Source organism: Salmo salar, chromosome ssa04 (assembly GCF_905237065.1).
Source record: "Salmo salar chromosome ssa04, Ssal_v3.1, whole genome shotgun sequence".
NCBI classification, from domain to species: domain Eukaryota; kingdom Metazoa; phylum Chordata; class Actinopteri; order Salmoniformes; family Salmonidae; genus Salmo; species Salmo salar.
In genome coordinates, this window is record NC_059445.1 from 54739111 (window position 1) to 54765852 (window position 26742).

At 43.7% G+C, this 26742-nt stretch overlaps 1 protein-coding gene across 3 annotated transcripts in view; it reads left to right on the top strand.

The window, feature by feature from the left end:
* The window catches only part of LOC106603536 (microtubule-associated protein 6), a 36027-nt gene continuing 9285 nt past the window's right edge, over window positions 1-26742 (top strand). The window contains exons 1-3 of one of the 3 annotated variants that reach the window (XM_014197362.2): window positions 1-145; window positions 286-1100; window positions 25041-25260. In XM_014197362.2, the coding sequence (XP_014052837.1) occupies window positions 367-1100; window positions 25041-25260 (954 nt within the window). In that variant the 5' untranslated portion in view covers window positions 1-145; window positions 286-366. Of the gene's footprint in view, window positions 1101-25040; window positions 25261-26742 lie in introns of all 3 variants that reach the window. The other 2 variants (XM_014197361.2, XM_014197364.2) reach the window with 2 other exon arrangements.

Sequence of the window (26742 nt, forward strand, 5' to 3'; positions counted from 1 at the left end):
CTGAGCATCCTCTCGTGGGGGGATGCTGAGCGCACAGGCGGGGCCGATTTTCCTTGCAGTGCACTATCATAGAGCAATGTGCATGACAGGACAGAACGAGCAGAGCTGAGAGCAGCGCAAAGGGAAAACATCAGCGAGAGGGGAGGTTGTAATAACGCTAATTAAGCATCCAATCTCTGTATTCGTAATATTTGCATCATGGATGTATAATTCCTCTATTTTCGCTAAACATCGTATCCATTCAACAACTCGGACATTTTGTTCCTCATTTTGTTCCTTTAACAGAACACTGGTGCCCATCAAGAGCCTAGGAGAGACAGAGAGTGCCATTGTATCGGGCGCAGGAACTGAGCTAAAGCCGACATCATGGCGTGGCCCTGCATCACCAGGGCGTGCTGTATGGCCCGCTTCTGGAACCAGCTGGACAAGGGGGACATTTCGGTGCCATTGGTTTTCACCAGGTACGACGTCTCGGAGATGCAGCATCTTCAACTGCAGCACCAACAAAAACAACCGCATCACCAGGCACAGGCAAGCGCGGTCGCCATAGAAACTCAACCCGCTCACGAGGACAAGGCGGTAGCGGCTTGTGAGCACCCCGCAACGGGAACCGCTGTGTCTGAGGAGCGCGCATGTGGTTCTGTAATGCGCCAAGACTTTAAGCACTGGAACGTGCGCCCTGAGCCAAGCTGTAAACCTAAGAATGAATATCACACTCCCGAGACCCCTTTTAACAACAAGACACAATATCAGAAGGATTTCAAGCCATGGCCCATTCCGAAAAGGGACGACCATCCTTGGATTGCCAGGCCCAATCCCTCCATCTCCATCGGCGGTGACTGTGTCCAGGATAGGTCCAAACACTACCATGCACACGCGGAAGTTGACAGTGGGGTGGAGAAAAGCGAAATTGCTGACAAAGTGCAAGAGAAAGAAATTCTGGGAGGGAGTACAAATAACCAAACTGCAGAGAAGGATGGTGAAAAGAAAGTTAGCATCAAAGTGGAGCGAGAAGACGCGGCAGGGGCCAGAGGCAGGGCGGCGTTAGATGCGCTAAACAGGCAGTTAAAACAGGAAGTAACAATTGGCAGCTCATACAAGTAAGTTGTAAATTCTATTGACAGATGAAACACAAATCCACACATTGTATCATGCAGTGGTGGAAAAAGTACCCAATACTTGAGTTAAAGTAAAGATACCTTAATATAAAATGACTCAAGTAAAAGTGAGTCACCCAGTAAAATACTACTTGAGTAAAAGTGTAAAAGGTATTTGGTTTTAAATATACTTAATTATTAAAAGTAAATGTTATTGCTAAAATATACTTAGTATCAAAAGTAAAAGTATAAATCATTTCACATTCTTTATTTTAAGCAAACCAGATGGCACAATGACCTTTTTTTTTTTTACTGCCAGCCAGGGGCACACTCCATAGACATAATTTACAAACAAAGCATTTGTGTTTAGTGAGTCCTCAAGATCAGGGGCAGTAGGAATGACCAAGGCAGTAGGGATGACCAAGACATTATTGGTGACCAGGGATGTTCTCTTGATAAGTGTGTGAATTGGACCATTTTCCTGTCCTGTTAAGCATTCAAAATGTAACGAGTACTTTTGTGTGTCAGGGAAAATGTACGTTGTAAAAAGTATATTATTTTCTTTAAGAATGTAGTGGAGTAAAAGTAAAAGTTGTCAGAAATGTAAGTAGTGAAGTACAGATACCCCCCAAAACGACTTAAGTAGTACTTTAAAGTATTTTTTACTTAAGTACTTTACACCACTGGTATCATGTGCACACTTAGTGAGATCAACTTTAAGATAATGAGGCACTAGGGCCCACTCTCAATGTTCAAAGTACACCAGAGAGCATAATTTAGCCGCAGAGTATGTTTTATCACAAGCACATACAAGTAGGCCTAACTGCCCAAATAAAGAAAACACCAACATAAAGTGTCTTAAAGGGTGTTGGGCCACCAACCTGCCAGAACAGCTTCAATGTGCCTTGTCATAGATTCTACAAGTGGACCTAAACAATGCCAGGAAAATTTACCCCACAGCAAAACATATCATTTGTATCCCTCATTTACTCAAGTGTTGTCTTTATTTTGTCAGTTATCGGTAATCCTCTGTGCACCAAATGTGTTGTGGCCATAGACATAATCCATAGAAGGCTTTTGGAACCTCTTACCGTCAATTTGACTGTTAATGGGTACACTAGTGATGGCTGCCAGTCCTGACTTGAATGGGAACTATGGATTATTTTACTTTAGTTGGTTGAGGCTGTCAGTTCGCCTTTTGCAAATTTCTAAATACAATTGTGAATAAAAACATATAATTTGGAAGCAAATGCCCACTGCTGAAAACAGAAGACTAATCTCTCTGTAGAACCAATAGAGAAATACATTCTCAACAACTCCCAATTTTGAGTGAACAGCAGCAGCACTGTTTTACAAAGTTTATCTTGAGATTATCAACGACGAGCACATCGGCCATCACCGGTGAGTAGCCTATGGCTTCATCTTCATCATTTAGTAAGTCAGTGTGTCACTGGAAAGTTTATTTATTGTAGTAGCCTAGTGTAGCCTATAATATATATCTCAGTACCAGTCAAAAGTTTGGGCACACCTACTCATTCAAGGGTTTTTCTTTATTTTTTACAATTGTCTACATTGTAGAATAATAGTGAAGACATCACAACTGTGAAATAACATATGGAATCATGTAAGAACCAAAAATGGGTTTAACAAATCAAAATATATTTTATATTTGAGATTCTTCAAAGTAGCCACTCTTTGCCCTGATCACAGCTTTGCACACTCTTGGCATTCTTTCAACCAGCTTCATGAGGTAGTCACGTGGAATCCATTCCAATTAACAGGTGTGCCTTGTTAAAAGTTAATTTGTGGAATTTCTTTCCTTCTTAATGCGTTTGAGCCAATCAGTTGTGTTGTTACAAGGTTGGTATACAGAAGATATCCCTATTTGGTAAAAGACCAAGTCCATATTATGGCATGAACAGCTCAAATAAGCAAAGAGAATCGACAGTCCATCATTACTTTAAGACTTTATTTGTTTAACACATTTTTGGTTACTACATGATTCCATATGTGTTATTTCATATACTTGATGTCTTCATTATTATTCTACGATGTAGAAAATAGAAAAACTAAGAAAAAACATGGAATGAGTAGGTGTGTCCAAACGTTTGACTGGTACTGTATATACAGCTCTGGAAGATATTAAGAGACCACTACAAAATTATCAGTTTCTCTGGTTTTACTATTTATAGGTATGTGTTTGGGTAAAATGAACATTTTTGTTTTATTCTATAAACTACTGACAAAATTTATACCAAATTCCCCCCAAAAATATTGTCATTTAGAGCATTTATTTGCAGAAAATGACAACTGGTCAAAATAACAAAAAAGATGCTGTCACGTCCTGACCATAGAAAGCTGTTATTTTCTATGGTAGAGGAGGTCGAGGCGTGACAGGGGGGTTTTCTAGTTTAGTTTTTCTATGTTGTCATGTTCTAGTTTTGTATTTCTATGTTGGGTTTTGTTTGGGATGATCTCCAATTAGAGGCAGCTGGTCCTCATTGTCTCTAATTGGAGATCATACTTAAGTAGGTGTTTTTTCCACCTGGGTTTGTGGGAGATTGTTTTTGAGTTTGTGTATGTTTCAACTCTGCGTCACGGTTTGTTGTTTTCGTTCTTTAGTTTATGTGTATGTATTGCATAGTTTCACAGTGAAAATAAAATGTGGAACGACACACACGCTGCACTTTGGTCCGCTCCTTCGTACGACAACCGTGACAGAATCTCCCACCACCAAAGGACCAAGAAGCGTGGTATGGACCAGTGGACTATTGAGGAGATAAGGAGGAGTATATCCAGGGCTTTGGAGGAATTAGGGGCAGGAGAAAAGCGCCTCCCATGGGAACAGGTGGAGGCAGCGAGAGCACGGCAACAAGGGAAGCACGAGAGGCAGCCCCCAAATTATTTCTTTGGGGGGTCACACGGGGAGATTGGCAGAGTCAGGTTGGAGACCTGAGCCAACTTCCTCATGCTTACAGTGGGGAGCGAGTGAATGAGCACCGTGTTATGCGGTGATACGCACTATATCGCCAGTGCGCATTCAAAGCCCGGTGCGCTCTGTTCCCGCCCCACGTACCAGGCCTCCAGTGAGTCTATCCAGCCTGGTACGCCCTGTGCCTGCTCCTCGCACTTGCCCTGAGGTGCGTGTTACCAGTCTGGCGCCACCTCTGCCAGCCCCACGCATCAGGCCTCCAGTGCGCCTTCCCAGTCCAGAGCTTCCGGCGACAGTTCCCAGTCCAGAGCTTCCGGCGACGTTCCCCAGTCCGGAGCCTCCAGTGATGTTCCCTAGTCCGGTGAGACCTGTTCCGGCTCCACGTAAGAAGCCTCCAGTGATGATCCATGGTCCGATGCCTCCAGTGATGATCCATGGCCCGGAGCCTGTAGTGATGATCCATGGCACAAAGCCTCCAGTGGGGATCCATGGCGCTGAGCCTGCAGTGATGATCCATGGCATGGAGCCTGCAGCGACGTTCCCCAGTCCGGAACCTCCTGAGACGGCCTACATTACGGAACCTCCTGAGACGGCTTACAGTCCGGAACCTCCTGAGACGGTCTGCAGTCCGGAACCTCCTGAGACGGCCCGCAGTCCGGAACCTCCTGAGACGGCCCGCAGTCCGGAACCCCCTGAGACGGCCCGCAGTCCGAACCCCCTGAGACGACGCGTCCAACCCCCTGAGACGGCCCGCAGTCCGGAACCTCCTGAGACGGCCCGCAGTCCGGAACCTCCTGAGACGGCCCGCAGTCCGGAACCCCCTGAGACGGCCCGCAGTCCGGAACCTCCTGAGACGGTCCGCAGACCGGAACCTTCAGCGACGGTCCGCTGTCCAAGGTCTCCGGCGGCGGTCCGCAATCCTGAGTCTCCGGCGGCGGTCCGCAGTCCAGAGCCTCCGGCGGCGGTCTGCAGTCCAGAGCCTCCGGCGGCCGTCTGCAGTCCAGAACCTCCGGCGGCCGTCTGCAGTCCAGAACCTCCGGCGGCCGTCTGCAGTCCAGAACCTCCGCCGGCGGTCTGCAGTTCAGAACCTCCGGCGGCGGTCTGCAGTACAGAGCCTCCGGCGATGATCTACGGTCCGGTTCCTCCGATGACGATCCAGGGTCCGGTGGCACAAAAGCAGAGGGACCAGCGGGCGGAGCGGGGATTTCACCCCGAACCGGAGCCGCCTCCTCTGTTGGAGGATCAGCGGGATGAGAAGGTTCTGCTTACTGCACCAGAGCCGCCATAGACATTTGTCACCCTCCCTAACCCGCCCTGTTTTTTTATTTTTTATTTTTTTGGGGGGGGGGGTACTGTTATTTTCTATGGTAGAGTAGGTCGGGGCGTGACAGGGGTTTTTTCTAGTTTCGTTTTCTATGTTGTCATGTTCTAGTTTTGTATTTCTATGTTAGGTTTTGTTTGGGATGATCTCCAATTAGAGGCAGCTGGTCCTTGTTGTCTCTAATTTTTTCCACCTGGGTTTGTGGAAGATTGTTTTTGAGTTTGTGTATGTTTTAACTCTGCGTCACGGTTTGTTGTTTTCGTTCTTTAGTTTATGTGTATGTATTGCATAGTTTCACAGTGAAAATAAAATGTGGAACAACACACACGCTGCACTTTGGTCCGCTCCTTCGTACGACAACCGTGACAGATGCAGTGTTCATATTAATTTTTAAACAACACAATACTAATGTTTTAACTTAGGAAGAGTTCAAAAATCAATATTTGGTGGAATAACCCTGATTTTCAATCACAGCTTTCATGCGATCCTCCACCATTTTTCACAGTGGGTGCGAGACCTGGAGAAGCCTACAAGCCACAGTATCTCGCACCCACTGTGAAATTTGGTGGAGGATCGGTGATGATCTGGGGGTGCTTCAGCAAGGCTGGAATTGGGCAGATTTGTCTTTGTGAAGGACGCATGAATCAAGCCACGTACAAGGTTGTCCAGGAAGAAAACTTGATTCCTTCTGCTCTGACAATGTTCCCCAACTATGAGGATTGGTTTTTCCAGTAGGACAATGCTCCATGCCACACAGCCAGGTCAATCAAGGTGTGGATGGATGACCACCAGATCAAGACCCTGTCATGGCCAGCCCAATCTCCAAACCTGAACCCCATTGAAAACCTCTGGAATGTGATCAAGAGGAAGATGGATGGTCACAAGCCATCAAACAAAGCCGAACTGCTTAAATTTTTGCGCCAGGAGTGGCATAAAGTCACCCAACATCAATGTGAAAGACTGATGGAGGGCATGATTGAAAATCAGGGTTCTTCCTCCAAATATTGATTTCTGAACTCTTCCTAAGTTAAAACATTACTATTGTGTTGTTTAAAAATGAATATGAACTTATTTTCTGTATCCTACTGCCTGAGCTATGTTATTGACGTAAATTGAGAAGAGCGTGTGGCCTAGGATCGAGCCTTGGGGTACACCCTTGGTGACAGGCAGTGGCTGAGACGGCAGATGTTCTGATTTTATACACTGCACTCTTTGAGAGAGGTAGTTAGCAAACCAGGCCAAAGACCCCTCAGAGACACCAATACTCCTTAGCCGGCCCACAAGAATGGAATGGTCTACCGTGCCAAAAGCTTTAGCCATGTCAATAAAAATAGCAGCACAATATTGTTTAAAATTAAGGGCAGTGGTGGCATCATTGAGGACCTTTAAGGTTGCAGTGACACATCCATAACCTGAGCGGAAACCAGATTCCATACCAGAGAGAACACTATAGATATCAAGAAAGCCAGTCAGTTGATTATTGACCAGTTTTTCCACCACTTTTGTTAAACAGGGCAAAATAGAAATAGGCCTATAACAATTAGGATCAGCTTGATCTCCCCCTTTAAATTAAGGATGAACCGTGGCGGCCTTCCAAGCAATGGGAATTTCCCCAGAGAGGAGAGACAGGTTAAAAATGTCAGAAATAGGCTTGGCGATAATAGGGGCAGCAACCTTAACTTCTTACATCTAGGCATTCCACTAGCGGAACCCCGTTCCTCCAGGGGAACCCATAGCCAACAGCCAATGGGATCGCATGGCGCGAAATACAAAAACAACTAAAATACCACAATTGAATTTTCTCAAACATACGACTATTTTACACCATTTTAAAGATACACTTCTCCTGAATCCAACCACGTTGTCCAATTTCAAAAAGGCTTTACAGCGAAAGCAAAACATTAGATTATGTTAGGATACCACCACAGCAAAAAAACAACAACACAGCCATTTTCCTAGCAAGGACAGCCATTTTCCAAGCAAGGGTAGCCGTCCAAAAGCACAAAACCAGCTAAAATTATGCACTAACCTTTGACGAACTTCATCAGATGACACTCCTAGGACATTATGTTAGACAATACATGCATTTCTTTGTTCCATCAAGTTCATATTTATATATTTAAATTTCCAGTGAATGTGCATCATAATTTACAGAAATACTCATCATAAACGTTGACAAAATATATAACAATTAATTAAAGAAGTATAGATGAACTATTCCTTTATGCAAACGCTTTGTCAGATTTCAAAATAACTTTACGGAGAAAGCGCATTGTTCAATATTCTGAGTACTGAGCCCCAAGCTATTCAGTTAGCCGTCCAGCCACGGCATCCACAAAACACTGAAATATGTTACAAATATTATCTTACCTTTGCTGATCTTCGGCTGAATGCACTTGGAAGGTCTCCCACTTCCACAAGAAATGTTCATTTGTTCGATAAAGTCCATAATTTATGTTGAAATAAATCAGTTTTGATGGCGCGTCCAGATCACCATTCCAAAATGCATCTATCCACCGTCAACAAAAAGTTATAAAGTTCCCTCAGCGTTTGTAGAAACATGTCAAACCATGTTCTCAATCAATCTTTAGGGTGTTTTTAATGTAGAATTTCGATAATATTCCAACCGGACAATAGCAGATTCATTACAGAAGAAAAATAAAAATGGCTAGCCCTGCGTGAGTGCGCACGAGGTAAGTCAATGACACCAGGTCGACCACTTACTGTTCCGGGTATTATTCAATCAAATTGCATTGTAGAAGCCTCAAACAAGGTTCTAATGACGGTTGACATCTAGTGGAAGCCTTAGGAAGTGCAATATGACATCACAGACACTGTAGTTTAGATAAAACATCATTTGAAATGACTACAACCATGTGAGGTCAAACTTCCTGGTTGGATTTTTCTCAGGTTTTTGCCTGCGATATGAGTTCTGTTATACTCACAGACATCATTCAAACAGTTCTAGAAACTTCAGAGTGTTTTCTATCCAAATCTACTAATAATATGCATATCCTACCTTCTGAGTCTGAGTAGGAGGCAGTTTAATTTGGGTACGTTTTTCATCCGGCCGTGAAAATACTGCCCCCTATACTCAACAGGTTAAAGAAGAAAGGGTCTAAACCATCTGACCCCAATGTTTTTTTGGGGTCAAGTTTAAGGAGATCCTTTAGCACCTCGGACTCAGTGACCGCCTGCAGGGAGAAACTTTGTAGCGGGACGGGAAAATGAGGAAGGAGCATCGGGGATAGTCGCATTAGAAGGCGTGGGAGATGAGGAAATGTTGGACGGGCAAGGAGGCATGGCTGAGTCAAATAGGAATCCTGACTTAATGAAGTGGTGATTAAAAAGCTCAGCCATGTGCTTCTTGTCAGTAACAACCACATCATCAACTTTAAGGGACAGGCAGCTGTGAGGAGGAGGCTTTATTCTCCAGGTCTTTAACCGTTTTCCAGAACTTCTTGGGGTTAGACCCACAGAGAGAGAACTGCTCCTTAAAGTAACTAACTTTGGCCTTTCAGATAGCCTGAGTGCACTTATTTCTCATTTGCATGAACGAGAGCCTTGTGCCGAGCCTTTCGCCAAATGCAATTCTTGAGGTGGAGTAACTCTGCAAGATCACGGTCGAACCAGGGGTTGAACCTGTTTTTAATTCTCATTTTCTTTATGGTAGTGTGTTTGTTAACAATATCACTGAAAATATCAAAAAAGAAGGTCCAAGCATCTTCAACAGAGGGGATCAAGCTGATTCTATCCCATTTTACAGAGGCCAGTTCATGAAGGAAAGCTTGCTCATGAAAGTTTTTTAGCTAGGGTCTATGACAAATCAGGACAGGTCGTTTCACTGAGCAGGCATTAGGAACACAGGCTGTAAAACAGTGATCACTAAGGTCATTACAGAAAACACCAGACTGATACCTATCACGATTATTTGTGAGGGTAACATCGAGGAGAGTAGCCTTTTCTGGGTGTTTGGAGTCAGACTTTGTGGATTGGTGATAATCTGAGAAAGATTTAGGGAGTCCCATTGCTTTAGGACTTGGTCAGGTGCTTTAAGCATGTTCCAGTTTAGGTCACCTAGTAGGACAAATTCAGACTTAGTGTAAGGGGCCAGGAGAGAGCTTAGGGCAGGTAGGGTACAGGCCGGTGCTGATGGAGGACGATAACACCCAGAAAGAGTCAACAAAGAGCTATTTCAAAGTTTAATGCTTAAAACCAGCAAATCAAATTGTTTGGGGACAGACTTGGAGGAGACAACTGAGCACTGAAGGTGATCCTTGGTAAAGATTGCCACTCCCTCACCTTTGGAAGATCGGTCTTGCCGAAAAAGGTTCTAACCAGAAAGGTTAACATCAGTATTTAAAACACTCTTCCTTAACCACGTCTCAGTTATGACCAACACATCTGGATTGGAGCTGTGAACCCACACTTTCAATTGATCCATTTTAGGTAATAAGCTTCTTGTGTTAACGTGCAGAAAACCCAGACTTTTACGAGAGCAGAAATCAGTGAAACAGATATCAGAGCACAAGTCAGAATTGGGGCTAGCAACTGTAGATGGGTCAGGGTGTACATGCATATTTCCAGATATCATCAACAGCAATACAATCAAGGCAGAGGACAGGGATAGCTCTGCAGTATGGATTTATGACATGTGTGGAAATCCTAAAAACGCCGCTGCTCAACTGTAGTCTATACCACATAATACATGTTATTATGGCTTTATTATAAAATGTTTTTTCTTCAACAGTAAATTTACCACGCACTGAATTGTATCTTTGTGCTTGGATTTGTTTACAAAAAAACAAAGCCCCTGTGAGGAGGTAGTAGTAAGAAGGTAGTTGTATATTGATGAGAGAAGTAAGTAAAATATTCTTGATGTAGGCTATCATTCATTATCATCAGGCATCAAATATATTCTTACCAAGGTATTCTAACCACTGTTTTCTATTCAAAACTTTGAATCATGTGCCTCAATAAAGTACCATGGATATAACGGCATTGAGCACAGAAATAATGTAACACTTATACATAATGTTTAATATAAAATGTGTGCTGAGGTAGGATGAACGTCCCTGTTAAAATAAATCTGTTACTCTGTCCCAGTGTTATGACCTGTGCATGAGTAATGATGGAGACCTGCCTTGTCTCTGTCTGGCTCAGTGAGCCGAGTACTAAGGAAGCCCCTGCCAGAGACATGCCGTTTACACAGACACGGCTTGGGGCAGAGGCAGTGCAATGTTTTTGGGGGGTTTATTCAGTAGTTATGCTCTGTGAACCAAGACGGTGGGTAGTTTGTTTAGTCATTTGCCACATCCCATTAGAGTTCTTTACGGAGTGAGTGCACAGATAATTTGAGTGTTTGAATTACACCTTGAGGGTGTTTTGCCTTTGTTGTTTCAGATGCATCAGTACCACTGTTATTGCTTGTCTGTTTTCAGTCCTCTCTGCAACATCACACTGCTGAATTCAGAAAAATTACAGTCCCATGACTAACAGATCACACTCCATTGTTGTTATGTCCAAGCCTTACTGCAAAACACAGTACCTCTGGTCTGGTAAATAGAAGAAGAAAAAACATCACCCAGTGACAACTGTGAATTATATTACAATACTTCCTTACTGAATTTACTAACAAAGCAGACATGACTAACCCTTAGGGCTGAGAATAGACTCTCTGAACATCACCTGACAGGAGGAGGTGGTGTGAGAAGAGAGCAACACGTCTGGCAGCTGGCCATAGTGGTGCGGTCCACTGTTGCTGTGCTGTGTTAGTATTGTTCTGCAGCCAGTGGGGACCAGCCCAGGGCAGAGAGAGATCTCCTCAGTCCTCCTTACATGGCATGAAATGGCTGCACTGTGACAAGCAGGAGTCCTGAGATAGAAAGAAGCAGGTCAGCTCTGGGTTCATCTCCAACACACACACACACACACACACACACACACACACACACACACACACACACACACACACACACACACACACACTGTTGTTGACCTTGCTGTTGGGGACCAGGCTGGGTGTCTGAGGAGTGACAGACAGTGCTGAAGGTGTACTGCTCAAAGCGGCTTCATTCAGCCTGCTTTCATTTGATGCTAAAGCCTCTGGTCTGTCTCTAATTTGTGTATGACGAAACCTTATCTCTGAATGCCTGCATGGTTAGAGATGGAAGTGTTATTCATTAGAATGAAGGATGTGAATGAGGTTTGCAGTGTAGTTGGTTCTCCCAATTCAGCCAAGTAACACATATTTGCTTCAGTTAATGCAAGTATCCTCCTGGACCTATGTACAATGTATAAATGAAGCCTATTGAGAAAAACAGTATTTTTATCCAAGCTCTCCTAGAAATGCGATATGAAGCTTCTTGACTACAAATTACAGATGGAACCTGACTGGATAGCTGGACCACATCATTATTTGTGTTCAGCCAGTGACTGTCAGAGGATTTTTTTAAGGCACCGTAAAGATAATAGAACTGCCCTCACGGTACAAAAACAAAAGTACTGAAGCAGAACCAAGAGCTATGCTTAGACTGCAGCAGTCCTTTTAAAATCTAGGCAATCTGAAATGATTCTGTGCAGCCTGCATGTCCCAACAATGCATCCCAAAGATGAAAAAATCAAATCGAATGTTATTTGTCGCATGCACTGAATACAACGGGCGTAGACCTTACCGTGAAATGCTTACTTACAAGCCCTTTAACAACAATGCTGTTCAATAAATAGGGTTAAGAAAATATTTACAAAATAATCTAAAGTAAAAAAAATATAATCAAAAAAGAACACAAGAAAGTTACATAACAATAACCAGGCTATATACAGGGGGTACCGGTACCGAGTCAATGTGCGGGGGTATAGGTTAGTCGAGGTCATTTGTAAAGTGACTATGCATAGATAATAAACAGCAAGTAGCAGCAGTGAAAAAACAGAAGGTGGGGGGGTTCAATGTAAATAGTCCGGGTGGCCATTTGATTAATTGTTCAGCAGTCTTATGGCTTGGGGGTAGAAGCTGTTGAGCCTTTTGGTCCTGGATTTGGCGCTCCAGTACAGCTTTCCGTGTGGTAGCAGAGAGAACAGTCTATGAGTTGGGTAACTGGAGTCTTTGACAATTTTTTGGCCCTTCCTCTGACACCGCCTTGTGTATAGGTCCTGGATGTCAGGAAGCTTGGCCCTAGTAATGTACTGGGCCGTATGCACTACCCTCTGTAGCGCCTCACGGTCAGATGCCGAGCAGTTGCCTTACCAGTGTCACGACTTCTGCCGAAGTCGATGCCTCTCCTTGTTCGGGCGGTGTTCGGCAGTCGACGTCACCGGCCTTCTAGCCATCGCCGATCCATTTTTCATTTTCCATTTGTTTTGTCTCGTTTTTCCACACACCTGGTTCTCATTGTCCCTCATTATGTGTTGTGTATTTAACTCTCTGTTTCCCCCATGTCTTTGTGTGGTATTGTTTATCTGTGTTGATGTATGCGCACGTTAGTCTGGTTGCGCAGGGTTATGTATACCCATTTTGTATTTCGTGTTCATTGTGCCGTGTGCTTTTGGTTTGCCTGAATAAAAGGCTCTGTGTGCTACCAAATACCTGCTCTCCTGCGCCTGACTCCCTTGCAGGCACTTACGCATACCTGACAACCAGGCGATACTCCTTAATGCCTTTGGATGAATCCCGGGAACATATTCCAGTCTGTGCTAACAAAATAGTCCTGTAGCATCCACGTCATCTGACCACTTCCATATTAAGCGAGTCACTGGTACTTCCTGCTTAGTTTTTGCTTGTAAGCAGGAAACAGAAGGATAGAATTATGGTTAGATTTGCCAAATGGAGGGCAAGGGAGAGCTTTGTATGTGTCTCTGTGTGTGGAGTAAAGGTGGTCTAGAGTGTTTTTCCTCTGGTTGCATGTGACATGCTGGTAGAAATGAGGTAAAACAGATTTAAGTTTGCCTGCATTGAAGTCCCCGGCCATTAGGATCGCTGCATCTTGATGCACATTTTCTTGTTTGCTATGGTCTTATACAGCTCGTTGAGTGCAGTCTTATTGCCAGCATCGGTTTGTGGTGTTAAATAGACGGCTTTGAATAATATAGATGGGAACTCTCTTGGTAGATAGTGTGGTCTACAGCTTATTATGAGGTATTCTACCTCAGGCAAGCAATACCTCAAGACTTCTTTAATATTAGACATTAGACACAAATTCCTACAAGGCACCCCACCCTCCTCCCCCTTTTTCTCAGTCTTTTCTTCACGCGGTTGACAAGGATTTGGGCCTTGTCTCCACAAGGCAGTATATCCTTCGCGTCGGACTCATTAAATAAAAATCTTTGTCCAGTTTGAGGTGAATAATTGCTGTTCGGATGTCCAGAAACTCTTTTCGGTCATAAGAGACGGTAGCAGCAACATTATGTACAAAAAGAGTTACAAAGAATGCGAAAAAAACGAACAAAATAGCACAATTGGTTAGGAACCCTTAAAACGGCAGCCATTCCCTCCGGCGCCATTCACAGCTTCTTTATCAATCGAATAGGAAAACATGAAGTAGCATTTATGATGAATGCCTTGGTTTTATGTCAGGTTTCAATCATTCCTGATTTCTCACCTTTTTCTTTTGATTTCATAATAACGTGTGTGCATGACAAGTTGGACTGTGGATGGTGCGGACTGTGACAGATGTGATCAAGGACCTCTCTTTGTCTCCATCAAAGCCTAGCTTCCACCACCATTGTGTAGACTTCAATGACTTGTATTAGCTGTGTGAGGTGGAGCCCTGCAAGGGCATGGATTTTAAGCCCAAGCCCTACGCATTTCTGCGACATTTCAGGCCCTACCCTACCCACCCGATTGCTTCTGCCAAATTTAAAGCCTGGCCGTGCCCGAAACCCGAAATCAGAAAATAACTTCCTCTATTAGTAAATCCATTAGCTGCTCCTATCTGTCTGTCACTCGCTCCCTGCGCACAGACAGCTCGCTCTGCATGCACTCGGTGAGTATCCATAACAACAGCTCTGCTTGGCTCGGGCTGCTCTGCTCAATGACTAGACATGAGAGTTGTTACCTACTTTTCGTCACTCTTAACTCCGACAAAACTGAAGGAACATTATTATTTTTTCATTATTATGAATATTACAATTTTTTACCCTTTTTTCGTGATATCCAATTGGTAGTTAGTCTTGTCCCATCGCTGAATCTCCTGTAAGGAGTCAGGAGAGGCGAAGGTCGAGAGCCATGCATCCTCCGAAACACGACCTTGCCAAGCCGCACGACTTCTTGACACACTGCTCACTTAACCCGGAAGCCAGCCGCACCAATGTGTCAGAGGAAACATAGTACAACTGACGATCGTGTTAGCATGCATGCACCCGGCCCAAAACAGGAGTCGTTAGAGCGCGATGGGACAAGGACATACCGGCCGGCCAACCCTCCCCTAACCCGGACAACGCTGGGCCAATTGTGCGCCGCCTCATGGGTCTCCCGGTCGCAGCCGGCTGCGACACAGCCCGGGATGGATCCTGTGTCTGTAGTGCCGCCTCAAGCACTGCGATGCAGTGCCTTAGACCACTGCTCCACTCGGGAGGCCTCATTATTTTGTTATATTTGACGAGGTTGAAACACTTCCAAAACCATGTTATGATCTTAGTCAGATATGACAGTACTATGCAGCAGAGCACAAGCGAATGGCTCTGCTTCAAAATGTTAGTGATCAATTTAGTGATACCCGAGTCCTATCCGTACCCTAGTTATTGATGTATCGTCGGGTTCATGTCGGGTAGCAGAGCTCTATCCCTGAGCTCTATTCTCTGACTAGGGAACCTGCTGCCACTTCAGGCAGAGCAGTGGTTAAGATCCCTCAGTTCAGCTGCCTCCCTACTTTGTGCCATGTTGGGGATGTTTTTATCTTTTTATTTTGGGGATTTGTGTGTATTGTTAGGTATTACTACACTGTTGGAGCTGGGAACATAAGCAATTCGTTGCACCTGCGATAACATCTGCAAAATATGGGTTAGCAACCAATAGAATTTGATTTGATTTGATATAGGAAGGTAAATTTACAGTCAAATAGATTGACTGTCCAGTCAAACTGATGACAATGATTTTTAATATAAAACACTGAATGAAACACAGTCCAATGTAAATGCTGCAATCAATTGGATTTCTTCCATTTTCTCTCATGAATGGATGTAGCCTAACTGACATGGCATGTTTAAGGAGAGTGCACGATTTTACTTGGGAATACATTTGTTTAGAGTTAGACTAGCCATAAAGCTATAAGTGTCGTTTTGATGGCCCTTTTTTCCTGTTCTCTGCCCTTTATTAGTCTCTAAGAGAGCAGTGCCAGAATGTTCCCTCTCTGCCGGACTGTTGCCTGGCTGTGCCATGTTAGAAAAGAGTGGGTGTGTGTATCTCAGCAGTGTTGTTCCCTGCCCCCCCACACACATACACCCCTTGTCAGTGCCAGTGTCATATCGTCATAGTGACAGAGCTTTTCACAAGACATCCCATCTCGCCCGCAGGGTCAGCAGGGTCAGCTCCAAGAAGCAGGCAGAACCATTAGCCAGTCTGTTAGCTTGGCAACACCTGCTTTTCTACATGGCCACACAGTAAGAAATACATATGTTAGCTTGACCTCATCAAATAACAGCTTGTTTTTGGGGAGGGAAGTTTCATTTGTAGTACCACATAATAGAGGGAGTAAAGGGAAATTAGATGTGTTCAGTTGTTAGAGTTAGAAGTGTGTGTAACAGGTGTGCAGGAATTTTCAAGAAATGTACCTAATCCTGTCATACATAAAACATTTTGATACTTGTCTTTGTCAAAGACCTGTTTTGAATGAAATGTACACTGATCAGCTGGAAGGAGAGTAGGTACCAAGCACACACTGACCTGAAAGACACTAGCTTGATTGTTACCAGTCATATGAGCATGACGTTGTCCAGCTAGTTATGTACAGTATAGACTTGTGTTTGACTCTCTCTCTCTCTCTGCCAGTCCTACCACTACCCTCCGTCACTAGTGCCCTGTTGCGGGTAGCACTCTGTGCCCCTGGCCTTGGACATTGTAGAATCTGTCTTTGTGTAATCTACTTTGTACTTATTTTAACCACCACTCTACTCACCATGTCACATCATAGAGATCATGGGCAGTTTACTTCATGAGAAAATCAAATGTTGTGGGTCAATTTAAATCAAATCAAATGTTATTTGTCACATGCCAAATACAACAGGGGTAGACTTTACAGTGAAATGCTTACTTACGAGTAAGTAAGAAAATTAGCAAAAATAAAATAGTAACACAATAGATATCAATAACGAGGCTGTACAAGGAGTACCGGTACCGAGTCAATGTGCAGGGGTACGAGGTAATTGAGGTAATATGTACATATAGGTAGGGGTAAAAGTGAGTAGGCAATCAGAAAGGATCCATTAACAGAGTAGCAGCAGCATATGTGAAAAAGTGTGTGTGTGTGTGTGTGTGTGTGTGTGTGTGTGTGTGTGTGTGTGTGTGTGTGTGTGTGTGTGTGTGTGGCATCAATATGTATGCGTGTGTGTGTGTGTGTGTGCTTTGTGTGTGTGAGTGTATATATATATATAATATATATACACTCACACACACAACACACACACACACACACGCATGCATATTGATGCCCCACACACACACACACACACACACACACACACACACACACACACACACACACACACACACACACACACACACACACACACACACACTTTTTCACATATGCTGCTGCTACTCTGTTAATGGATCCTTTCTGAGTAAGCATTTCACGGTAAAGTTTACACCTGTTGTATTTGGCATGTGACAAATAACATTTGATTTGATTTAAATTGACCCACAACATTGACCCACAACATATATATATATATACAGTGCCTTGCGAAAGTATTCGGCCCCCTTGAACTTTTCGAGCTTTTGCCACATTTCAGGTTTCAAACATAAAGATATAAAACTGTAATTTTTTGTGAAGAATCAACAACAAGTGGGACACAATCATGAAGTGGATGAAATTTATTGGATATTTCAAACTTTTTTAACAAATAAAAAACTGAAAGATTGGGCGTGCAAAATTATTCAGCCCCTTTACTTTCAGTGCAGCAAACTCTCTCCAGAAGTTCAGTGAGGATCTCTGAATGATCCAATGTTGACCTAAATGACTAATGATGATAAATAGAATCCACCTGTGTGTAATCAAGTCTCCGTATAAATGCACCTGCTCTGTGATAGTCTCAGAGGTTCGTTTAAAGCGCAGAGAGCATCATGAAGAACAAGGAACACACCAGGCAGGTCCGAGATACTGTTGTGGAGAAGTTTAAAGCCGGATTTGGATACAAAATGATTTCCCAAGCTTTAAACATCCCAAGGAGCACTGTGCAAGCGATAATATTGAAATGGAAGGAGTATCAGACCACTGCAAATCTACGAAGACCCGGCCGTCCCTCTAAACTTTCAGCTCATACAAGGAGAAGACTGATCAGAGATGCAGCCAAGAGGCCCATGATCACTCTGGATGAACTGCAGAGATCTACAGCTGAGGTGGGAGACTCTGTCCATAGGACAACAATCAGTCGTATACTGCACAAATCTGGCCTTTATGGAAGAGTGGCAAGAAGAAAGCCATTTCTTAAAGATATCCATAAAAAGTGTCGTTTAAAGTTTGCCACTAGCCACCTGGGAGACACACCAAACATGTGGAAGAAGGTGCTCTGGTCAGATGAAACCAAAATCGAACTTTTTGGCAACAATGCAAAACGTTATGTTTGGCGTAAAAGCAACACAGCTCATCACCCTGAACACACCATCCCCACTGTCAAACATGGTGGTGGCAGCATCATGGTTTGGGCCTGCTTTTCTTCAGCAGGGGCAGGGAAGGATGGTTAAAATTGATGGGAAGATGGATGGAGCCAAATACAGGACCATTCTGGAAGAAAACCTGATGGAGTCTGCAAAAGACCTGAGACTGGGACGGAGATTTGTCTTCCAACAAGACAATGATCCAAAACATAAAGCAAAATCTACAATGGAAAGGTTCACAAATAAACATATCCAGGTGTTAGAATGGCCAAGTCAAAGTCCAGACCTGAATCCAATCGAGAATCTGTGGAAAGAACTGAAAACTGCTGTTCACAAACGCAGCTGTTTTGCAAGGAGGAATGGGCAAAAATTTCAGTCTCTCGATGTGCAAAACTGATAGAGACATACGCCAAGCGACTTACAGCTGTAATCGCAGCAAAAGGTGGCGCTACAAAGTATTAACTTAAGGGGGCTGAATAATTTTGCACTGACAATTTTTCAGTTTTTTATTTGTTAAAAAAGTTTGAAATATTCAATAAATTTCGTTCCACTTCATAATTGTGTCCCATTTGTTGTTGATTCTTCACAAAAAATTACAGTTTTATATCTTTATGTTTGAAGCCTGAAATGTGGCAAAAGGTCGAAAAGTTCAAGGGGGCCGAATACTTTCGCAAGGCACTGTATATATATATATATATATAATATATATATATGTGATGCAGCCAGTCAAGATGCTCTCAATGGTGCAGCTGTAGAACCTTTTGAGGATCTAAGGGCCCATGCCAAATCTTTTCAGACTCCTGAGGGGGAAGAGGTATTGTCGTGCCTTCTTCACTACTGTGTTGGTGTGTGTGGACCATGTTAATTCCTTAGTGATGTGGACACCATGGAACTTGAAGCTCTCGACCCCATCAATGTGGATGGCGGCGTGCTCAGCCCTCTGTTTCCTGTAATCCACGATCAGCTCTTTTGTCATACTGACGTTGAGGGATAGGTTTTTATCCTGGCACCACACTGCCAGGTCACTGACCTCCTCCCTAAAGCCTGTCTCATCGTCGTCGGTAATCCGGCCTACCACTGTCATGTCATCAGCAAACATAATGATGGTGTGCAGTCGTGGGTGAACAGGGAGTACAGGAGGGGACTAAGCACACATCCTTGAGGGGCCCCCGTGTTGAGGGTCAGTGTGGTGGATGTGTTGTTGCCTACTCTCACCACCTGCGGGTGGCCCGTCAGAAAGTCCAAGATCGCAGTTGCAGAGAAAGGTGTTCAGTCCCAGGGTCCTGAGCTTAGTGATGAGCTTGAAGGGCACTATGGTGTTGAACACTGAGCTGTAGTCAATGAACAGCATTCTTACATACAGTGCATTCAGAAAGAATTCAGACCCCTTGACTTTCATCTAAAATGTATTAAATTATTTATTTTTTCTCATTGATCTAGACACAATACCCCATAAGGACAAAGTGTAAACAGGTTTTTCGAAATTTTGCAAATGTATAAAAAAATATATATTTTTAAAATACCTTATTTATATAAATATTCTAACCGTTTGCTATGAGACTCAAATACATGTTTTATTTTTGACTCCTTTTTTCTCCCCAATTTCGTGGTATCCAACTGGTAGTAGTTATAGTCTTGTCTCATCGCTGCAACTCTCGTACGGACTCGGGAGAGGCGAAGATCGAGAGCCATGCGTCCTCCTAAACACAACCAAGGCTTCTTGACACAATGCCCATCCAACCTGGAAGCCAGCCGCACCAATGTGTCGGAGGAAACACCGTTCACCTGGCGACCATGTCAACTTGCACTGTGCCCGGTCTGCCACAGGAGTCGCTAGTGCGCGATGAGACAAGGATATCCCTGCCAGCCAAACCCTCCACTAACCTGGACGGCGCTGGGCCACTTGTGCACCGCGCCATGGGCCTCCCGGTCGCAGCCGGCTGCGACCGAGTCTGGACTCGAACCCAGAATCTCTAGTGGCACAGCTTGCACTGCGATGCAGTGCCTTAGACCACTGCGCCACTCGGGAGGCCCATGAGACTCAAAATTGAGCTCAGGTGCATCCTGTTTCCATTGATTATCCTTGAGATGTTACTACAACTTGGTTGGAGTCCACCAGTGTTAAATTAAATTGATTGGACATGATTTGGAAAGGCATACACCTGTCTATATAAGGTCCAACAGTTGACAGTGCATGTCAGAGCAAAAAAAAGCCATGAGGTCAAAGGACTTGTCCGTAGAGCTCAGGGACAGGATTGTGTCGAGGCACAGATCTGGGGAAGGGTACCAAAACATTTCTGCAGCATTAAAGGTCCCCAAGAACACAGTGGCCTCCATCATTTTTAAATGGAAGAAGCTTGGACCCACCAAGACTTCCTAGAGCTGGCTGCCCGGCAAAATCGGGGGAAAGGGCCTTGGTCAGGGAGGTGACCAAGAACCCGATGGTCACTCTGACATGGCTCCAGAGTTCCTCTGTGGAGATGGGAGAACCTTCCAGAAGGACAACCATCTCTGCAGCACTCATCAGGCCTTTATGGTAGAGTGGCCAGACGGAAGGCACTCCTGAGAAAAGGCACATGACAGCTTGCTTGGAGTTTGCCAAAAGGCACCTAAAGACCATGAGAAACAAGAAACCAGAAATCAGGACAATGACCCTATGCGCACAGCCAAGACAACGCAGGAGTGGCTTCGGGACAAGTCTCTGAATGTCCTTGAGTGGCCCAGCCAGAGCCTGACCTTGAACCCAATCGAACATCTCTGGAGAGACCTGAAAATAGCTGTGCAGCGACGCTCCCCATCCAACATGACAGAGCTTGAGAGGATCTGCAGAGAAGAATGGGAGAAACTCCCCAAATACAGTTGTGCCAAGCTTGTAGCGTCATACCAAAGAAGACTCAAGGCTGTAATTGCTGCCAAAAGTGATTCAACAAAGTACAGAGTAAACGGTCTCAATACTTATGTAAATGTGATATTTCAGTTTTTTTATTTTCAGTATTTTTTGTTAATTATTTCAGAAACAAAACGTTTTTTTCTTTATCATTATGGGGCATTGTGTGTAGATTGATAAGGGAAAAATATATTTATTCAATTTTAGAATAAGGCTGTAACATATCAAAATGTGGAAAAAGTCAAGTGGTCTGAATACTTCCCGAATGCACTGTAGGTGTTCCTCTTATCCAGCTGGGAGAGGGCAGTGTGGAGTACAATAGAGATAGCGTCATCTGTGGATCTGTTGGGGCGGTATACAAATTGGATTGGGTCCATGTGTTGATGTATAGTTGCAGTGGGGTAATACATAATACATTAGATATTTTCTAAATGCCACCCAATAAGATCTTATTGTTTAATGCCAATAAAGGTTCATTTAAATTTATGAACAATTTGGATATCAAAAATGTTTTCTGAGGTGTGTTCCGCTAGTCTACATCAATAAGATTGGAGGCTCACAGAGATAGCGGTTCACTCTGTCTTTTAGATTAGTTTAAGGCAAGCTTCATCACACACTTGACATAAAAACATGTCATACAAAAGGTAGCATTACTCTGTTGTCACAGGCCGGCTCATAGCCTGTGGCAAAAATGAGGGGACACGAACAACAGGTATAGGCCAATCAAAAAGGTTATTTATTATAAACCAAAAACTATTAACTTTAAACAAAGAAAAAGGAATGAGGTGTGGAAATGTCATCATGTAGGGTGTATGTAAAGTGCAGGGATGCATGAATCAGTGTGTGTGAATATGACTGAGTGGAAACTACATAAAACTACAAAGAAACAAACAAAACAGGATCATACCTGGAGGAGCAGGGAGAGAGAGAGTGGTTAGTGAAGCAGTTTTAAATACCCTGAGCCCAGGTTGCTCCAATCACTAACGACCCTCCTCTGCCTGCAGGAGGAAACGCCCCTGCACTGCAGAGGACGGGCCGTGACACTGTAGATACTGCATAGGAAAGATCGAGATAGAGGGCTGAGATACAGTTGATGTAGATAAAAGCTTGGATGTTGTGTTTTGGAGCTAACAGCAGATTCCATTGGTCTGAGAATCAGAGAATGCAGATAATGTTCTCTTTGAGGCATTCTCCTCATCACCACACATTCTGTTATGTTTCTCTCCAGCCACATGCTATCCCATGGCAACCTATTACAAGAGGATATTTGAGATACAAATCCAGCTCTGTTTCAAACTGGGATGGAGTTAGAAAAGAGCCAGCTACATATACAGTCTGATTTTTCTTCAGTATGACATTCTCAAACTATTGGGTCACACTTTATTTGGATAGTCCCATATACAGGTAACTGCCTAAGTAAAGGAAACACCGACATAAAGTGTCTGAATGGGGTGTTGGGCCACCACGAGCCAGATCAGCATCAATGCACCTTGGGATAGATTCTATAAGTGTTATGAAATTCCATCATTTGATGTTGTGTTGATGGTAGAGGAAAACACTGTCTCAGGCATCTCTCCAGGATCTCCAATATGTGTTCAATTGGGTTGAGATCTGGTGACTGAGACGGCCATGGCATATGATTTGCACCGTTTTCATACTCATCAAACCATTCAGTGACCACTCGTGCCCTGTGGATGGGGGCTTTGGCATCCTATGGGGGCATTGCCATGGTAGCCAAAATAATGGCCTGTCCAGCATTTTTATACATGACCCTAAGCATGATTGGATGTTAATTGCTTAATTAACTCAGGAATCACATCTGTGTGGAACCACCTGCTTTCAATATACTTTGTATCCCTCATTTACTCAAGTGTTTCCATTATTTTGGCAGTTATCTGTAGATGATCTACAGATGGTCATACTATCAACAAATTATATGGTGATAAGAAACTGCTTGCTAAGGTTAAGGTTAGGGTTATATGTAGAATATGGGTTAGGGTAAGGGTTAAGGTGAGCATAAGGGATAGGATTAGGGTTAAGTTTAGGGTTAGGATAAGGGTTAGGGTTAGTGGATAGTTAGTTGAAATGTTGTTGGAGTTATTGAACATCTACTGAACATCTACAAACCATCTACTTGGGACTATCCAAATAAAGTGTTGCCAATTCTTCTATTTTATTCAAATGAAGGCCACATTTGTACCACACATCGGACAGTGTATTACTTAATGGATGGCAGTTACTTAAGCCTTCTCGTCATCAATCCATGGCCATGCTACAGTAGCTGCCTTGGTTTCCATGGGTTGAGCTGTAGTGTGATTGACATCATGTCTATTTATGTGATCTTCAGCAGCAGCCTAATTGTTATAATGGGCCTGTAGTACTTGAGCCTGCTTGGGCTGCCTGGCCTGTCTGGGCTGCCTCCTACATTCAGGCTAGTAATAGTGTTAGCTAGTAATAGTGTTACCTAATCAATATACACTCCCTCCCTCCTTCCCTTCACTGCTGTAGCGCACAGCGGGAACATTGAGTTTTTCACTGTGATATTGTTCTCTATGTTGGTCTATGCTGTGTTTTTCACTGTGGCTATAAGGGAAGGCGTGTGCATTGTGCTGTTGTGGGGGGAGGGGTTGGGGGTTGGGGTCTGCTGCTGCACAGAGTGGGGTCACTGGGGAGCCTTGACAGGTCGTTTTTTCTTGTCCAGGGACCAGGGAGGGAGTCCTCTGTTTTCATTTGGTGTTTGCCACTGTCACGACTCCCACCGAAGTCGGCCCCTCTCCTTGTTCGGGCGTCGCTCGGTGTCACCGGTCTTCTAGCCATTGCCGCTCCACCTTTCATTTTCCATTTGTTTTGTATTGTTTTCCCGCACACCTGGTTTACATCCCCTCATCACTCTACATGTATATTATCCTCTGTTCCCCCCATGTCTGTGTGTGGTATTGTTCGTTACGTTTATTGCTGTTTTTTTCTGGTTATTGTTTTGAGCCCGTGGTATTGTATTGTTGTACATTATTTGTGTGACTAGTGCGCTATTCGCTTTTGCCTATGGCTGGAGTGTTGTGACGCTGTTGCGTCCGACTGATTTGCTTCTGCCAATTAAAGTGTGCCTGTTCACTCATCTCTGCTCTCCTGCACCTGACTCCAGTTGACCAGTTGCACACCCAGTCTGACAGCCACCTTAGTTGCATGAACAATGGAATTTGGTTAGATAGTACGAAGGAGCAGTGGGAAAGGAATATCGAAGTTATGGATAATTAATTAATTAATATGTTTCCACCTGACCTCCCAATACTAGAGTTAATATGCCATGTCCCAGCCTCAAGCTGCTCATCAGTGAGAAGGCCATCTTGTAGTCATTTCTGGAACATTAGGTCCGCTTTTATGAGTTCAAAATCCATTACAACTCTTGAAATCAACTTGATCTATGAAAGGCAGTTCAATCTAAAACTCAAATGATTAGCAACATGTTCGTTCATAGACCTGCTAAAGAGTTGATAGTGAACAGATCTCAATTTGATGATTATCTGGAGGTTGGCTCGTCCTGTACAGAACCCTCTCTATGAGACTGGAGGTCAAGCTGTTCTGTGTGAACGCCATTGAGCTGACCTTCTGAAGAACTGCTGTGTCTGGACTATACTAAATACCTGAGCCGCTAGCTGCCTGGTGCAGTCACTGCTCCCATACACCCACCTATTCACCCATACTATGGGAGACATCCAGTCATTCCACTAAATATATTTCTATATCCAAACAGAAGGCTACTTTGAGTACCACTGCCTGCTCTATGTCAATGTACTTATTGGTATGTGACTGCTTCATTGTTTATGAGTATTTAAATGCCTACATGCTGCAACACAAATTGCCCTTTGGGACAATACAGATCTAGTCTTTACTGTCCCTAAATAGATTGTAGGTGAAATGTGAAGAGAGCTTTTTTCATCACACTACTGTATCCCAGTTTCTTCCGTGACTGTATTTGATACTGATTATTCTCGTAGGACTGAGTTCAAGGCCCACGGGGATGTGAAGCCAGTGAAGCTGATCCGAGCTAAGTCCCAGTTCCTTCCCCCTGATGAGAAGACCAGCCTGGAGACCAGCTATAGCGCCACCTACAGGGGAGAGCAGGCCAAGCAGCAGCCCAACGACAACAAGGCTGTGGACAGGAGGAGGATACGCAGCCTGTACAATGAGCCCTACAAAAGGCTACAAGAGACCAAGGTGAGAATGTTTAAGCTCCTTTAAACCATGCAGCCCATGTCCTATTGACTACACCAATGGTACAGCCATAATGCAGCCCTAGTAAAAAAAAATCTGATAGGATTCCCAAAAACAAATTCCAATAGAAATTGCAATCAGACTTTGGAACCTATCCTATATGATTGTCTCCCATATTGTGATGGTGTGATGAAGAGGTTGAGAACCTCAGGATTTTTTCAGTGGTGTGAATAGGCAAAGATATGGAGATTGTGCTCCAGAGACACGGGAGAGATGATGTTCCTCAGTTTACTGGTCTTTAATCTTGATTGCAGGTAAACATAAATGTTCAGGTTTCTGTTCCATATTTAGCTGTGAGATTTACATTTTAGCAGACGTTCTTATCCAGAGTGACTTACAGGATCAATTAGGGTTAAGTGCCTTGCTCAAAGGCACACCGACAAAAAACAATTCTCCTCACCTAGTCGTCTCAAGGATTCAAGCCAGCAACCTTTCGGTTACTGCCACCCAGATTTTCCAATAAAGCTGTATTTATGTAATTGTAGTGTCCATACAATGTGATCTGAAATAACAATGAATAGAATAATATCAATATTATGGCTTGACAGGTTATAATAAGTAGGCAGGGCGAATGAACTGCACAGTCACTATGGGAGCTCTTTCCACAGCAGGCCGGTTAAATTGTGCAGAAGAGCATTTTTTTACTCTGTAAATTGTTAAGCTAGTGAGAAATTGAAATGTTGATTTATTTTTACATCCTTAATTATTTTATATTGCACTAATTTCCTGTACGTGGACAGTATGTGTTAGTTTTTAGTTAGTTTCTAAGTAATATGATCACTATTATGGTACATGTATGTGTAGGTAGTGCATTTTATGTTTAGGTTTTCAATATATCACAAACTGTTCATTAATTATTGATTTGCACACTTAAAAACAGTGTTTTGACATTGGGCTATTTATCAAAAGTGATTGTCAATGGGAAGCAGCAACAACATAATTTTCAATGTATGTTTTAGGAATATAAATGGAACTTTCAAAATCAATTTTCAATAGTATATGTAATGACCTCGCTGGATCATAAAGGAACAATTGTCCAGACAAAGGAATGAATTTACGAATTCACGGTTTATTCCCAGCTCCGCACAGGCTACTGTTTGGCCGTAGCCCACGCCAAATAAATGAAAGATACCCGTATAAAACAACCATGACCTTCTCTTGTGAAGACCAGACGTAAGAGAGAGAACAATGGCTAAAACATGGTCTTAAACATGCAATGCTCCATCCCCCTGCCAACCCCCCTCCACGCCACTCCACCAACCAGAACATTCCAGGCATTCCCGTGATTGGCTCATAGCAGGTTGATTGGCATGTCAGACCCCGTGAACACTGGTACTGGTAAGTACAACACAACCAACTAACAGCATAACACATAACACACAGCTGTCTGTGCGGGTCGCTACACAGCCCCCCCCACCACAAAGT